This window comes from Scyliorhinus canicula, chromosome 6 (genome assembly GCF_902713615.1).
Source record: "Scyliorhinus canicula chromosome 6, sScyCan1.1, whole genome shotgun sequence".
NCBI classification, from domain to species: domain Eukaryota; kingdom Metazoa; phylum Chordata; class Chondrichthyes; order Carcharhiniformes; family Scyliorhinidae; genus Scyliorhinus; species Scyliorhinus canicula.
In genome coordinates, this window is record NC_052151.1 from 109431523 (window position 1) to 109448732 (window position 17210).

A 17210-nucleotide genomic window follows, 5' to 3' on the forward strand; every position below is an offset into this window, starting at 1 on the left:
GGGGGGGAAAATCACATGTATGTTTTAGTTTCTTGAAATTTTGTTTTCACCTAATTGGTTTCTTTTCTCCAAGGAAGGGGTGACTGTTAACTAATGGGTTAAGAGACATTGCAATTAGTTGTCTCATTTATGTTAAGTGTCCAATAATTGACACTGATATGTAAAGGGGCTCCAGGTGGCCTCTGGGGCTGTTGATGTGTATAGAGTTTTGTGCAGAGTCTGTTGGAAGAAATAAAAGTGTGTTGGAGAAAAAGGAACAGAACTTTTGTATCTCATACCACAGCATCTAATACGTCTAACACCCATAGACAGTGACACAAGCCGGAAATCAAACCTGGGACCCTGGAGCTGTGAAGCAACAGTGCTAACCACTGTGCTACCGTGTCGCGCACAGATATTGAATGCTATGGACGGTATTTTGAACCCCGCAGAACAGGCCCTAGTGGTAGGGCTGGCAGAACGGCTGGCCAGATGCCTGAGATGGCGACAGCAGCAGCATTTACGCAGGCTCAAGGCGATGACCCATGTGCAGGGATTCGCCCAACAGCCAGAGGACTCGACATCCCATCAGGCTGGGAGGGACACAGAGGAGGAGACCAGCGATAGACCATGGTGTACAGGCTGGTCCTTTGAACAGATAGCAGACAGCGCAGGCTGCAGGAGGTCCCATCTCAATCAGGAGATGGTGCGGCACCTGTGCCATGTCCTCATGGAGGAGGACACCCGCTGTCTTTGGCCATCAAGGTCACCGAAGCCCTGAACATCTGTGTCTCAGGATCATTCCAGAGCTCAAGTAGGGACCTATGTGGCATATCGCAGGCCAAAACCCACAGGTGCATCTAACAGGTCATGGATGCCACATTTGCCCAGGCAGTTCCCACTCGCTACCAAACTTAGTGAACATTCCAGAGCATTGCGCCCTTGGTCTTGTAATGGAGAAGCCCAGCCATGGTCTAAATCTGAGTCAGAGGGATTGGGTTTTCTTGGTGTTCAGTACAGTAGATTTGCAGTTGTTATCTGGTATGTATCTTAGAAATGTTAAGCAACAGAGTATTCATAGCTCTTTATTGGAAATTTGAATTGGGATGAGGAGTAGGGGACCACAAATTAAATTCTTCATCTTACATCGCACCAGAGGCTCACATCAAGCGTCTGCCAGAAGATCAACATGATTATGCAATTCCACCTCGTTTATGGAATGTGCAAAGGTTATCTCCAAGAATACATTTTACAAGGAGGCCTTGGGCTGGATTCTCCGGTCGCCGTTCGGTTGCGTGCGTGGCCACGGACCCGGCAACTATCTGGGTCATATTGGCAGCTGGAGCCGGGTGCTTCACGCTGCTGTCTTGCCAGTCCCCAGCAAAAAGGGGAATCGATGGCCATTCTGCAGCAGTTGTTCTGTCGTAAAACACCACGGTTCCCACGCTGGCGTGGGGACATATGCCCAGAATCGGAGAATCCAGTCCCATGTTAATACATGCTACCTGTTTTGAGGGGGCAGGGTGGTTTAAACTACAATCTTGCCCAAGATACCCACATAGGGTCCAATTCTGCCCTTTTTACTCACAGAAAAGTAATCACCAATGAAACATTGGATCCTTCTGAGACCAGACATACAGGAAGGAACCTAAAGCTGGCCACTCTTCATTCCTTCTACCACCCTTCTCTATGCTCCCCCCCTCTCCCTGCCCTTCGCTCTATAATCTTGTTTGTGGGAGGTGCAGCTCCACTCCTACCAAATCATCCAGGAGAGTCTTGTGTAAGGTCAGGGCCTATAGCTAAGTCCCTATCTGAATTGTGATACTCGCTAAAGTTATTGTAGGAATAAGACAGAAAGGCTGTGGATGCCTAAACCCATAAAGAGGTTAAAGAGTGATGACTAGAAACATCTGTCACATCATTGTGCATATTAAGGAATCTCTGCTGTAATGGCTGCTGCTTTAACTTTAAGATTTGCCTGTGTAAAGTGCCAAATATCATCATATAACTGAAGGTACATTTCCTTTATGAAGTACATAGCACGATTTCTATTGGTTGTTTTTGGTTGGAAGAAGTTTGTCAGATATTTTAAAAATTCATTTACGGGATGTGATTCGCTGGTTAGGCCAGGTCATTGATGAAGCGGCTAAAGATGTTTGGGCCTAAGACACTACCCTGCGGAACTCCTGCAGTGATGTCCTGGAGCAAAGATGATTGACCTCCAACCACCACAACCATTTTCCTTTGTGCCAGGTATGACTCCAACCAGCGGAGAGTTTTTCCCATTGATTCCCATTGACTCCAGTTTAGCCAGGGCTCCAGGATTGTGGTAGTCACCACTGATGTATTATACTGTATATATATGGGTTTTACAGTAAGGCCCCTGTACTACAGGTACGGGGGTAGATCCCTGCCTGCTGGCTCCACCCAGTAGGCAGAGTATAAATATGTGTGCTCTCCGTACAGCAGCCATTTCGTCAGCTGCTGTTGGAGGCCACACATCTCTGTGTAATAAAGCCTCGATTACATTCTACTCTTGTCTCGTCGTAATTGATAGTGCATCAATTTATTACACAGAAATTTTTCAGAGATGGATCTCCGAATCAAGGCGGATTGCCTGCAGCTGCATCCTCAAGCAGACAACACCAAAAAAGACTTTGAACATTGGCTAGCCTGTTTTGAAGCATACATCGGGTCTGCGCCAGACCCAATCCCAGAAGCACAGAAGCTCCAGATTCTGTACACGCGGCTGAGCTCCAACGTTTTCCCCTCGTCCAGGATGCGGCGACATTCGCAGAAGCCATAGTGCATCCGAAGGAGAATTACGCTCAGTGGACTAACAAAATCTACGTCAGGCATCTCCTATCCACGTGGCACCAACTTCCCGGTGAGTCTGTGGAAGATTTCTGGTGTACCCTGCTCGCCCTAGTGAGAGACTGTGACTGCCAGGCCGTTTTGGTCACACTGAACATTCGAACTTGGTGATGAGACATGCGTTCATTACAGGCATAGGGTCTGACTACATTTGCCAGCGCCTCTTAGAAGGGGCCACACTTGACCTCGCGGCAACCAAAAAACTAGTGCTCTCGCTTACGGTCGCCTCACGCAACTTACAGGCCTATGCCCCCGACCGCACGCCCCCCCCCCCCCCGTCCCCCCGTGCATTGTAGATCCCGCTGACGGCCACCCTATCATAGACCCCATCAGCGACCGCCCCCAGCCAACCAACCCACATGCTACTTCTGCGGACAGTCAAAACACCCCCGACAGTGCTGCCCAGCGCGGAGCGCGCTCTGCAAGGCCTGTGGCAAGAAGGGACATTTCGCTGAAGTGTGCCAGGCCCGCTCAATCGCCATTTTATCCCGGAACCCCCTTCCACGTGCGGCAAGTGGGCGCCGCCATCTTGCCTGCCTCAGAACCAATCGGCGTTGCCATCTTGCCTGCCCCAGGGCACGTGTGGCCCGAGGGCGTCGCCATCTTGCCTGCCCCATGACACGTGCGGCTCGTGGGCACCGCCATCCTACCTGCCTCAGGACCCACGCCCGTCGGGCACCTCATCAGGCCGCTCATCGCCTGCAACCACTGACGACCAGACACGTCTCGCCTCGGTTACGATTGACCAGTCTCGATCGCACAACCTCGCGACCGCTTCGACAAAGGTGAAGGTCGACAGGCACGAGATCTCCTGCCTTCTGGACTCCGGGAGCACTGAGAGCTTCATCCACACCGATACCGTAAGGCTTGCGGCTCCACGTCCTCCCCAACCTCTGCGCTGCCTTGCTACTCAACCTGGACGTCCAGTGTAACCTCCAGAGCCTAAATCTGAAATTTGGCGAGCCCTTACCACCCCTTACTGTTTGCGACCTCGCGACCCTTAAGGTCGACCCACCTTCCCTTTTTGCAAACCTAACCCCGGATTGCAAATCCGTCGCCACCAGGAGCAGATGGTACAGCGCCCAGGACAGGACGGTATCGTCGAGGCCAGCAGCAGCCCCTGGAGAGCCCAAGTGGCAGTGGTGAATACCGGGGAGAAAAACAGGATGGTCATTGACTGCAATCAGACCATCAACTGGTACACGCAGCTTGATGTGTACCCCTCCCACGCATATCTCATATGGTTAATCAGATTGCACAATACTGGGTCTTCTCGACAGTGGACCTGAAATCTGCCTACCACCAGCTTCTCATCCGTAAGGCGGACCAACCATACACTGCGTTCAAAGCAGACGGCTGCCTTTACCATTTCCTTAGGGTTCCTTTCGGCGTCACCAATGGGGTCTTGGTCTTCCAACAGGAGATGGACCGAATGGTTGACCGGGACGGACTGCGGGCCACATTCCCGTACCTGGAAAACGTCACCATCTGCGGCCACGACCAGCAGGACCACGATGCTAACCTTTCCAAATTTTTCCACACCGCCACTCTCCTCAACCTCACTTACAACAAGGAGAAGTGTGTGTTCAGCACGAACCGATCAGCCATCCTCAGCTATGTGGTTCAGAACGGAGTTCTAGGGTCTGACCCCGATCGCATGCTCCCCCTCATGGAACGCCCCCTCCCCCACTGCCCCAAGGCCCTCAAACGATGCCTGGGGTTCTTTTCGTATTACGCCCAGTGGGTCCCAAACTATGCGGACAAGGCCTGCCCACTCATTCAATCCACTGTTTTCCCACTGATGGCCAAGGCTCACCAGGCCTTCAACCATATCAAGGCCAACATCGCCAAAGCCACGATGCATGCCGTCGACGAGACGCTCCCCTTCCAAGTTGAGAGCAATGCATCAGACGTCGCTCTGGCCGCCACCCTCAACCAGGCAGGCAGGGCCGTGGCATTCTTTTCCCACACCCTCCATGCCTCCGAAATCCAGCACTCCTCCATCAAAAAGGAGGCCCAAGCCATTGTTGAAGCTGTGCGGCATTGGAGGCATTACCTGGCTGGCAGGAGATTCACTCTCCTCACTGACCAATGGTCGGTTGCCTTCAATTGCCTTCGGTTGCAACAAGCAGGGGGAGCAGGAGAATGGGACGGTCTGGAGGGCCGTCCAGCTGGCCCTACGGTCCAGAAATCTCCCAGTCTCCCGCTGGCAGGAGGTCCTCCCCGATGCACTTCACTCCGTTCGGTCACTCCTGTGCAGCGTGACAAACGAAACCCCCAATGAACGTCTCTTTGCTTTCCCCAGGAAGTCCACCTCCGGGGTTTTGCTCCCAAAGTGGCTGGCAGCTCCAGGACCCGTTCTCCTCTGTAGACACGTGCAACTCCACAAGGCAGGCCTGTTGGTTGAGGGGGTACAGCTACTCCACGCCAACCTGCAGTACGCTTACATAGCGTACCCCGACGGCTGCCAAGACACAGTCTCCCTCAGGACCTGGCACCAGCTGGTTCCACACACACGCCCCCCTCTGCCCCGGTGGCACTCTCCCTTTCCCCGGCGCACCCCACCGCAGCCCCCGCCCCAGGACAATCCATCCTCCCCTTGCTCCACCCGGGGATGAAGAGGATTTTGACGCGCTCTTGGAGTCGCCACCAGCACTGTGGCGCTCTCGACGACAGATCAAGGCACCGGACCGCCTAAATTTTTAATATTCTCTGTGATTTTTAAAAGCAACTTGTCTGTATATAGTTCTCCACCACCCCCGCTAGACTCATTTTTAACAGGGGGTGAATGTGGTTGTCACCACTGATGTATTATACTGTATATATATGGGTTGTACGGCAATGCCCCTATACTACTGGCACGGGGGTAGATCCCTGCCTGCTGGCTCCGCCCAGTAGGCAGAGTATAAACATGTGTGCTCTCCGTACAACAGCCGTTTTGTCAGCTGCTGTAGGAGGCCACACATCTCTGTGTAATAAAGCCTTGATTACATTCTGCTCTCGACTCGTCGTAATTGATAGTTCATCAAGGATGTCATACTCCAGTTTATCCAGGGCTCCAAATGCTGCCTTGATGTCAAGGGCAGTCATTCTTACCTCACCTCTGGCATTCAGCTCTTTGTCCATGTTTACACCATGGTTGCAATGAGGTCAGGAGCTGAGAGACCCTGGTGGAACCCAAACTGACCATCCGAGAGTAAGTGCCACTTGATCGCACTGTTAATGAATCCTTCCATCATTTGCTGATGATGGAGAGTAGCCTGATAGGCCGGTAATTGGCTGGGTTGGATTCGTCGTCTTTCTTGTGAACAGGCCATACCTGGACAATGTTTTACATTGCCGGGTAGATGCCAGTGTTCTAGCTGTACTGAAACAGTTGAGCTAGGGATGCGGCAAGTTCTGGAGCACAAGTCTTCAGTACTTTTGCCAAAATATTATCAGGACCCATAACCTTTGCAGTATCCAATGCCTTCAACCGTTTCTGGTATCACGTGGAGTGAATCGTATTGGCGAAAGTATGACATCTGTGATACTGGGGGCTTCTGGGGGATAGAGCATCCACTCGGCACTTCTGGCTGAAGATTGCTGTGAGTGTCTCAGCCTTGTCTTTTGCACATATGTGTTGGGCTCCTCCATCATTGAGGATGGGGATATTTGTGGAGCCTCCTCCTCCAGTGAGATTTTTTTAATAGTCCAGCACCATTCATGGCTAGATGTGGCAGGATTGCAGAGCTTAGATTAAATGCATTGGTTGGGGCATCGCTCAGCTCTGACTATTACTTGCTGCGTTTGCTGTTTGGCACACAAGTATTCCTGTGTTATAGCTTCACCAGCTTGATACCTAATTTTTCAGTATGTCTGTTCTGTGCAAGAGCACAGTTAGAAAATACGTTGTAAATCTAGAATTTTAGTTGTTTTACTTTTTTACACACAATTTATAGAAGGTAGTTACTCACCAGAAGAGGAGAATTTGAACTACGTGGTCGGCCAACTTCAACTTCTGCACATTGAGAGATCAGCAACAGCAACAGACAGTGTAACATAATCTTACGTCGACCCATCATGACAAATGTCTAAATTCATAGAAGTATTGATAAAACTGGAATAAGAAGGATAAATATGTGATTAAAAAACAGCAGTAAACCAAAGCTGAAATACAAACAGAAAATGTTGGAGAGACTCAGAGGAGCTATCATCGGAACAGATTATCCAGTTCTAAAGAAGGTTCATTGAATGAAACACTAATTCTGGGTGTATTTCTCCCATTCCCCACAAAATACAATGCAAAACATCCAGTTGCTTAATTATTGTGGTTGGGGCTAGAGACTATGGCGTTTTCTCCTGCCGGCCTCCACGGCGGGAAACACTCCGCAACAGGAGCTGGATTCACCGTTTTTGGAACTATGTCTCCACGCCGTCATAAAAACTGTGGCCTTTCACGACAGAAAAACTGGTGTGAGGGGGCCACATATTCATAACCCTGCAGGAGGCTAGCAGTGAACTGTTGGGAACCTCGCAACTTTTGCTGCAGATATGGGCCCCCGCACTTCCGGGTCAAAGGCCGCACATGCGCATTGCAGCGGCCTCCACCTGCTGCGCATTGCTCCATGGCGGACTCAGACCGCGGAGCTGGACCTTACAAATAGTTATCTCAATCGGGGTCGCGCCCAACCCAGAATGTCCGCCCAAAATTAGCCCGGTACGTATAAGACCCCCACCCGCCCTTCGATCGGCCGACCCCCACCTTTGTGGCCGCGGACAGAGTCCATAGCCGCCACGCTAGCATGCCGACCGGCAGGACCACATTAGATCTACGCCCTCGGGACTTCGGCCGTCGGGGGCAGGGAATTGCGGGGCAGGCCTCTAGCAATGGCTGCAGGTAGTGGATACGCGGCACGGCGTTCTCTCAGAGTACGCTGCTTTCCGGGGCCCGGAGAATCGGGGAACCGGTGCCAGTCCCGATTTTGTGCACGGAATGGATTCTCCGCCCTCAGCACCCGCCACCATTTCGCTGTCGGTGTGCGGAGAATCCAGCCCAGGACTTAGTCCCACAGTGGGAGAATTCTGCTCTCTACTTCTCTCCCAAAGATTCTGCATGTTTTCTACTTTTATTATCGCAGAATTGTCTACTTTGTAAATATATTTCCGATGGAGATATGATTCAAAACCTCCAACAGTGTGCAGTCAGGCTGCAATGACATTCAAAGTGCATTAACAGGAGTTTCACTTGTGATCATGATGGGGGCAATGAGGTGCTGAAGTGATGTGATGGGGGCCAGTCTCATGAATTTCAGTTATGTCTCACATGTTTCTCCTCCCTCCAGATTGCAACATTGTCCCAGATTATTCCAATCCAGCAGCTCATTTGCTCAGTTTATTTTTTTAAATCTTTTTTATTAAGTTTTTGGTATATGAAACAAATATAAATATGAACAAACAGTAGGAGATAAAAGAGAGAAAATAAAAAGTAAAACTAAAAAATTTACACACAGGTCGGCTTCAACGATCTAAATACATACAACGTAGTTTGCCTTTTGTTTTCCGCCTTACAATATTTACAGTAGCGACTGTGATTTCCTGCATTTCGCTCCCCACCGTTTTTTTCTTTTGTTTTTCTTCCCTTTGGTTCGGCTTGTTGACCCCTCCCCGCCCCCTCCCTCGTGTGTCCCGTGCTTCTTTTTTTGAGTTTGGTTGAGTTTCATGTTTCTCTGCCACAGCCCCCCACCCCCCAACCTCCACAACTTCCCCGCCCAGCTCTTCCTTACTGTATCGTGGCTCCCCCTCCTGTTCTTTGGCTTCCTCGTTGTTGGCTAAAGAACAGATCTTAAAACAGCCGAGTGAATGGTTCCCACGTTTTGTGGAAGCCCTCTTCTGACCCTCAGATAGCGATTTTAATTTTCTCCATTTGGAGAAATGTCGATAGATCAGACAGTCAGTCTGCAGCTTTGGATGGTGCTGCTGACTGCCAGCTGCGCAGGATTCGCTTGCAGGGGATTAGGGAGGCAAAGGCAAGGTCGTCGGCTCTCCTCCCCATGATGAGATCTGGCTGTTCTGATACCCTGAACACTTTTGGGCTCCACGTTCATCCCCAACACCTTGGACATTGCCTCGAAGAAGGTTGCCCAAAACCCAGCACGTCAGGGCAAGACCAGAACACGTGGGCTTGGTTGGCCAGGTCGAGGCACCATTCACATCTATCCTCCATCTGCGGGAAGAACCAGCTCCTTTGGGTTCTGGTTAAGTGGGCTCTGTGCACCACTTTTAGCTGCATTAGGTTTAGCCTTGCACATCTGGAGATAGAGTTGACCCTGTGCAATGCTTCGCTCCAGTGTCCCCACCCTATTTCAACCCCAAGCCCTCCTCCCACTTCTCCCTCGTCTCGCCCAGTTGGGTATTGGCCCCCCTTACCAGTCGCCCGTATAGGTCCCCACAGTTCCATTTCCCCAAGACGTCCATGTCCAGCAGGTCCTCTAGCAGTGACTGTCAAGGTGGGCACTGGTACATCCTCGTTTCCCTTTGTCGGACGTTTTTTGCTTTGTACCTAAGTTCATTTGCCCCGTCAGCTGGAATCTTTGTCAATTCTTCGCGCATTCCTAGCCTGTTGTTGGTGTAAAAGTCCCAAACTGCCAGTATCTCTCCGTCCTGTCTCCACCTTATGAAGATAGAGATAGAGATAGAGAAATACAGCACAGAACAGGCCCTTCGGCCCACGATGTTGCGCCGAACTTTTGTCCTAGGTTAATCATAGAATTTTGGACAATTTGTCATGGCCAATCCACCCAACCTGCACATCTTTGGACTGTGGGAGGAAACCGGAGTACCCGGAGGAAACCCACGCAGTCACGGGGAGGATGTGCAGACTCCACACAGACAGTGACCCAAGTCGAAATCGAACTTGGGACCCTGGAGCTGTGAAGCAATTGTGCTATCCACAATGCTACCGTGCTGCCCTTAAGAAGTTAACCTACACTCCCTTATTCTACCCTAATCCAAGTACCTATCCAATAGCCGTTTGAAGGTCCATAAATTTTCCGACTCAACTACTACCACAGGCAGTGCATTCCATGCCCCCACTACTCTCTGGGTAAAGAACCTACCTCTGACATCCCCTCTATATCTTCCACCATTTATCTTAAATTTATGTCCCCTTGTAATGGTGTGTTCCACCCGGGGAAAAAGTCTCTGACTATCTACTCTATCTATTCCCCTGATCATCTTATAAACCTCTATCAAGTCGCCCCTCATCCTTCTCCGTTCTAATGAGAAAAGGCCTAGCACCCTCAACCTTTCCTCATAAGACCTACTCTCCATTCCAGGCAACATCCTGGTAAATCTCCTTTGCACCTTTTCCAAAGCTTCCACATCCTTCCTAAAATGAGGTGACCAGAACTGCACACAGTACTCCAAATGTGGCCTGACCAAGGTTTTGTACAGCTGCATCATCACCTCACGGCTCTTAAATTCAATCCCTCTGCTAATGAACGCTAGCACACCACAGGTCTATCCACTTGAGTGGCAACTTTCAAAGAACAATGAACATAGACCCCAAGATCTCTCTGCTCCTCCACATTGCCAAGAACCCTACCATTAACCCTGTATTCCGCATTCAGATTTGTCCTTCCAAAATGGACAACCTCACACTTGTCAGGGTTAAACTCCATCTGCCACTTCTCAGCCCAGCTCTGCATTCTATCTATGTCTCTTTGAAGCCGACAACAGCCCTCCTCACTATCCACAACTCCACCAATCTTCGTATCATCTGCAAATTTACTGACCCACCCTTCAACTCCCTCATCCAAGTCGTTAATGAAAATCACAAACAGCAGAGGACCCAGAACTGATCCCTGCGGTACGCCACTGATAACTGGGCTCCAGGCTGAATATTTGCCATCCACCACAACTCTCTGTCTTCTATCAGTTAGCCAGTTTGTTATCCAACTGGCCAAATTTCCCACTATCCCATGCCTCCTTACTTTCTGCATAAGCCTACCATGGGGAACCTTATCAAATGCCTTACTAAAATCCATGTACACTACATCCACTGCTTTACCTTCATCCACATGCTTGGTCACCTCCTCAAAGAATTCAATAAGACTTGTAAGGCAAGACCTACCCCTCACAAATCCGTGCTGACTATCCCTAATCAAGCAATGCCTTTCCAGATGCTCAGAAATCCTATCCCTCAGTACCCTTTCCATTACTTTGCCTACCACCGAAGTAAGACTAACTGGCCTGTAATTCCCAGGGTTATCCCTATTCCCTTTTTTGAACAGGGGCACGACATTCGCCACTCTCCAATCCTCTGGTACCACCCCTGTTGACAGCGAGGATGAAAAGATCATTGCCAACGGCTCTGCAATTTCATTTCTTGCTTCCCATAGAATCCTTGGATATATCCCGTCAGGCCCGGGGGACTTGTCTATCCTCAAGTTTTTCAAAACGCGCAACACATCTTCCTTCCTGACAAGTATCTCCTCAAGCTTATCAGTCTGCTTCACGCTGTCCTCTCCAACAATATGAAGGTGACGTCCATACTCACCGGCGTGAACCTGTGGTTGTTGCAGATGAGGGCTTTGTTGGACATTTCGGCTAACCCGAAATGCTGTCGCAGTTGGTTCCACAACTGAAGTGTTGCCACAACTACTGGGCTCATTGACTATTTATTGAGTGGGGATGGGTGTGCCGCCGCGGCTAGGGCCCAGAGGAAGGTCCCTCTGCAAGAACCCTCCTCCTTATGCACCCGTTCAGCTTCTGGCTCATTTATCGACCCCTTTACTCTCTCCGCAGTTTCTGCCCAGTGATAATATTGCAGGTTTGAGAGGGCTAGGCCAACCATGGATCTCATTCTCTGTTGCACTCTCTTTGGGATCCTTGAATTCTTCCCGCCCCAAACAAACGCCTAATCAGTCTGTCTAGTGACTTGAAAAAGGCCTTGGGGCTGTAGATCTGGATGGATCTAAACAGGAAGAGGAACCTGGGCAGTATTTTCATTTTGTACGTCAGCACTATCCCCGCCAGTGAGAGTGGGAGTGTGTTCCATCTCTGCAGGTACTTTTTTACTTCCTCTGTCAGGCTGGTCAGGTTCCACTTGTGGATCCCTGTCCAGGCGTGAGCGATTTGGATCCTCAGGTAATGGAATTTGTGTTGGGCCTGTTTAAAAGGCAGCTCCTCCAGATCTGCCCCGCCCCCTTGCAGGTTCACCGGGAAGATCTTGCTTTACTTCAGGTTAAGTTTTCAACCCGAGAAGGCTCCAAACTCTTTGGCGAGCACCATAATTCCTTCCATGCTGCTTCACGGGTCTGAGATGTAGAGGAGCAGGTCATCCACATAGAGTGAGACTCTGTGCTGTCTGTCTCCTCTCCGGATCCCCTTCCAATTCTTTGCTGCCCTAAGCGCGATTGCTAGTGGTTCAATCGTGAGGGCGAACAGCAGCGGGGATAACGGGTATCCCTGCCTTGTGCCTCTGTGTAGCTGGAAGTATTTAGAGCTGGTGGTATTTGTCCGTATGCTCACCGTGGGAATGTTGTGCAGGAGTTTCCCCCAGGGGGAGAACCCTGTTCCAAGCCTGAATCGCTCCAGTATCTCGATGAAGTACTTCAATTTGACTCTGTCAAAGGCCTTTTCAGCATCCAGGGAGATGATCACCTCAGGTGTTCTCTCCCCGGATGTGGTCACGATCACGTTCATCACGCGCCTGATGTTCGACGTTAGTTGTCTGCCCTTGGCAAAGTCCGTCTGGTCTTCTGCTACCACCTCTCGCACGCAGTCCTCCAGCCTTTTGGCTAGGGTCTTGGCCAGTATTTTCACGTCTGCATTTAGCAGCGAGATGGGTCTGCATTCTGCTGGGTGTTTGTCTTTTTTTTTGGTATCAGCAAGATTGAGGCTTTTGCTAGCATAGGCGGCAGGTTGCCCCCCAGTCTGTGAACATCTCCCACAGGTGTGGGGCTAGTGCATCGCAAATCCTTTGACAAAATTGGTCCGTCCGGTGACCTTCCCCACTTGCATGGAGCTAATACGCCTTTTTCCTCTCCTCCAGGTGATCAACGGTTGGAGCCCTGGAATATCACCGGTCTACTTCCAGTATGGAGTCGACTAGCTGTTGCTCAGCCGCCCTCTCTTCCCTATCTCTCCATGCCATGTGCGCTATAATTTCACCGCCGAACACAGCCTTCAGCGTCTCCCAGAACGTTGAGGGTTAGACCTCCTCATTCTGCTTGTTAGTACAGTAGTCCCCCGTTATACCGCGCTCCGCAATACCGCGGTTCGCGATATACCGCGGGGGGGGGGCTTATGGACCCCAACTGTCAGTTGTGTCAATTTCAGCGGCCGGCTCACTTTGATACGGAGAGGGAAGCTGCTCTCTCACTGAAACAATCAGCCGGCCGCTGAAATTGACACTGCCGGCTGCTCTCTCCCTCCAATCCAACTTTTAAGTTTTAATGTTTCTGATTGGAGGGAGAGAGCAGCCGGCAGTGTCAATTTCAGCGGCCGGCTGATTGTTTCAGTGAGAGAGCAGCTTCCCTCTCCGGATCAAAGTGAGCCGGCCGCTGAAATTGACACTGCCGGCTGATTGGAGGGAGAGAGCAGAGAACACAGGAGGAGGTCATACGGGCCTCTGCAAGACCAGCATGGTCTCACATCGCCCCTCCCCTCTGTAGCTGGGGTTCAGGCTGTGGCTGTTGGGGTACAGGCTGTGGCTCCTGGGGTACAGGCTGTGGCTGCTGGGCTTCAGGCTGTGGCTGCTGGGGTACTGTGGCTGCTGGGGTACAGGCTGTGGCTGCTGGGGTACAGGCTGTGGCTGCTGGGGTACTGATTGGAGGGAGAGAGCAGCCGGCAGTGTCAATTTCAGCGGCCGGCTGATTGTTTCAGTGAGAGAGCAGCTTCCCTCTCCGGATCAAAGTGAGCCGGCCGCTGAAATTGACACTGTTTTAATTAGATCCACGATGGGGGTTTTAAATTTATTTAAAAAGCTATGCTAGCGCTTCCCATTGTGAGTCTACGGGGGTCTGACCTCTCCCCCCGCCCCCCGTAGACTCACAAGGGGAAGCGCTAGCATAGATTTTTAAATAAATTTAAAACCCCCATCGTGGATATCCGCGGCTCGGATGCAACGCGGGTGGCTGTCTTGGACCCCAACACCCGCGTTATAAAGGGGGACTACTGTAATATACTCGTCTATGGCCTGTGATATTTTCTCGCAGAAAGCCTTGTCTGCCAGGAGAGCCATGTCCAACCTCCATGGGGGCATTGGGCACAGCCCATCTCCAACTTCACATCCATGTAGTGCGGAGAGTGGTCGGAGATTACAATTGCGGAATATTTGCTCTTACTAGCCCTGAAAACACCAATTTTTTTCCACTTCAAATAAGTTGATCAGTGAATAGCATTATGTACATGGGAGGAGAACTTTCGAGGTGGTTCCTTAGCACCATGCCGACAATCATGCATGTGGATTTAGAGCCCAGTCCCCTGAGGGCCATATTGGGGGTATCAGATTTGCTGGGGGTGCAGACGAGAGCACAGGCAGGTGTTTCAGCCTTCACCTCGTTGATTGCTTGCAGGTAGGTTCTTTTGGGTTGGAGGTCATTTTCTCCACCCTGTGCCTCTGTGTGGCTGGGGGATTTAATGGAGTTCTTGCAATTAGAAAAGATAAAATTTGCTTTAAGAGGGGTGAGTGAGGAGTTCCATAAAAGATGGGGTTTGTTTATACCACATTTTGGCTAACCGGTTACCGTCAACTGCTGGGGTTTGAGGACGGGAGACGAGATTAGTTGGGCAGGGTGGGTTCAGGGGTTGGTGTTGGATTTATTTTGTTCTGTAATGTTATACATGTTAAATGTAAAATGTTAGAACTTCAATAAAATACTTTTTTTTTTAAACGGGGAGGCGACGAGTAAGCTTGCAGGAAATATAAAAACTGACTATAAAGGTTTCTACAGGAATTTTAGGAGATCAATTATGTCACTTACAGTCAGAAATAGGAAAATTTAGTTATAATAGGGGACAAAGAAATGGCTGAGCAACTATAAACCTACTTTGGTTCTGTCTTCACAAATGAAGACACAAGACACCAGAAATAATGGGAAACGCATGGTTTGGTGAGATGGAGGAGCTGAAGGAGATCAATATTAGTCGGGAAATGATGTTGGGGAAATTGATGGAATTGAAGGCTGATAAATCCCTAGGGCCTGATAATCTACCTCTCAGAGTAATTCAGGAAGTGGCTCTAAATATAGTGGATGCATTGGTGGTTATCTATAGACTCTGGAACAATTCCTACGGATTGGAGTGCAGCTATTGTATCTTCAACTATTTAAAAAGGAAGATGGAGAGATAACAGGAAATTATAGACCAGTAAAAGCCTGATATCAGTAATGGGGAGAATTCTAGAATCTATTATCAAAGATTTTATGGCAGAGAAAACAGTGGCAGGATCAAAGAGATTTAAAAAAAGGGAAGTCAGGCTTGAATTCTTCATGGATGTATTGTCAGGGGAATGTCACTTTAAGAAATGTTTGTCTGCTCAAGTGCTGCAGTGATGTCAGAGTGTGGGTGGAGCTGAGCTCTGGCTCTGCTTTTTAGTTTCACTTTGAGAAAAGCTTGGTTGTGTCTATGTTTTTTTGGTTTTGTTTTAGAGTTGGAGCTACAGCCAGCCAAAGAATGTGTAATGTTGTTTTCTCTACCATCTAAAGACTATCTCTTGATCATTTGGTGAATTCAGAGTGATAATTGTTCTCAGTAGTGAATTTAAACCTGATGTGCTTCTGTTAAAAGGTTTTTGTTGTCTTATGGATGTTAAAAGGAACATTTATGGATTACTTAGGGGGTTTACTTATTCTTTGGGGGTTGTATTTGAATTGATGTTTGCTAAGATGTTCACTGTATGTTTTAAAAAGGTTAACTCAGTTCATAGAATAAACATTGTTTTGCTTTAAAAAATACTTTTAGATGTCTGCTGTACCATACCTGTAAAGTCGGCCTTTTGTTCCCCATAACCAGAATTAAGTAAAAGTTGTGGGTCAGGTGAACTCCATGATACACTTTGGGGTTCTCTGAACCCTGGCCCATAACAGTATCTAATAGAGTTAATGAACCGGAGCTAATGGATGTGGTTTATTTGGACATTCAAATGGCAGGCATTGACTAGTGAGGTCTTCTTCTTGGGCAGTCCCTCCTTGTCGTGGATGACTTGCTTTGACTCCAGGGAGGTGGGTTCTGCGGTGTCTGAAAAGTCCGATCCTGGATCAACAGACTCTGCCACAGGTTTGTTAGGTGATGCTTGATGAAGTGGGTGGGTGGGTGAAGTGCTCTGTATTCTGCGCTCTTCTTCTGCAGTTTACGCTTGGCCTCTGCGTTCTCCACCCTATGTTGCTCGTGGTGATAGGCACCTTCTCAGATGCTGTTTCTCCAGCTTGTGCATTCTAAGGCAAGCAATTCCATGTGTTGGTGGGTATATTGCATTTATTTAGGGAGGCTTTCAGAGTGTCCTTGTAGCCTTTCCTCTGTCGTCCTAGTGGTTGCTTGCCATGGCGGATCTCGGAGTAGAGCACTTGTTTTGGGAGTCTTGTGTCGGGAATGTGGGCAATGTGGCCCGCCCATCGCAGCTGGCCGAACGTGACCAGTGCCTTGATACTGGGGATCTTGGCCTGGGAGAGGACGCTAACATTGGTACACTTATCCTGCCAGTGGTTTTGCAGGATTTAGCGGAGGCAGCATTGGTGATATGTCTCTAAGGTTTTGAGGTGTCTGCTGTACATTATCCATATTTCTGATGCATATAGGAGGGCGAGGACCACAGCTGCTCTGTAGACCATGAGCTTGGTGCTGGGTTTGATGTCTCGGTCTTCGAACACTCTGTTCCTCGGGTGTTCTAAGACTGCACTGGAGCATTGGAGTCGATGTTGGATTTCGTCGTCAATGTCTGCTCACACTGAGAGGCGGCTCACAAGGTATAGGAAATGATCCACATTGTGCAAGGGGTCAGCATGGATCTTGATAGTTGGGGGATCAGGGGTGCAGTTTTGTGTGGCAGGAGCGGGCTGGTAGAGATACTTTCTTTCCTGGATATTTAGTCTGAGGCCCATTCTCTCAGTGAATGCGTCGATGGTGGTTTGTAGCTCGGCCTCTAAGTGTGCGCATGCACAGGCATCATCTGCGTATTCCAGCTTGGTGGCAGAGTTTGGGGTGGTTTTGTTTCTGGCCTGGAAGCAGTGGTTGAAAAGTTTCCTGCTTGTCCGGTAGTGTAGATCCACTCCAGCAGGGAGTTTCAGGATGTCGGGGTGGAGTGTTGCTGTGAGGAAAATGGAAAAGAGCGTTGGTGCGATGACGCAGCCCTGTTTCACGGTGGTTTACACACT

General features: G+C 49.6%; 1 protein-coding gene across 1 annotated transcript in view; it reads right to left on the bottom strand.

Annotated features, from left to right (window-relative positions):
* Positions 1-17210, bottom strand: part of LOC119967387 (adhesion G protein-coupled receptor F4-like) — a 179871-nt gene that overhangs the window by 133270 nt on the left and 29391 nt on the right. The window contains exon 2 of the mRNA XM_038799886.1: positions 6810-6952. Coding sequence (XP_038655814.1) covers positions 6810-6917 — 108 coding nt within the window. The 5' untranslated portion in view covers positions 6918-6952. The remainder of the gene's footprint in view (positions 1-6809; positions 6953-17210) is intronic.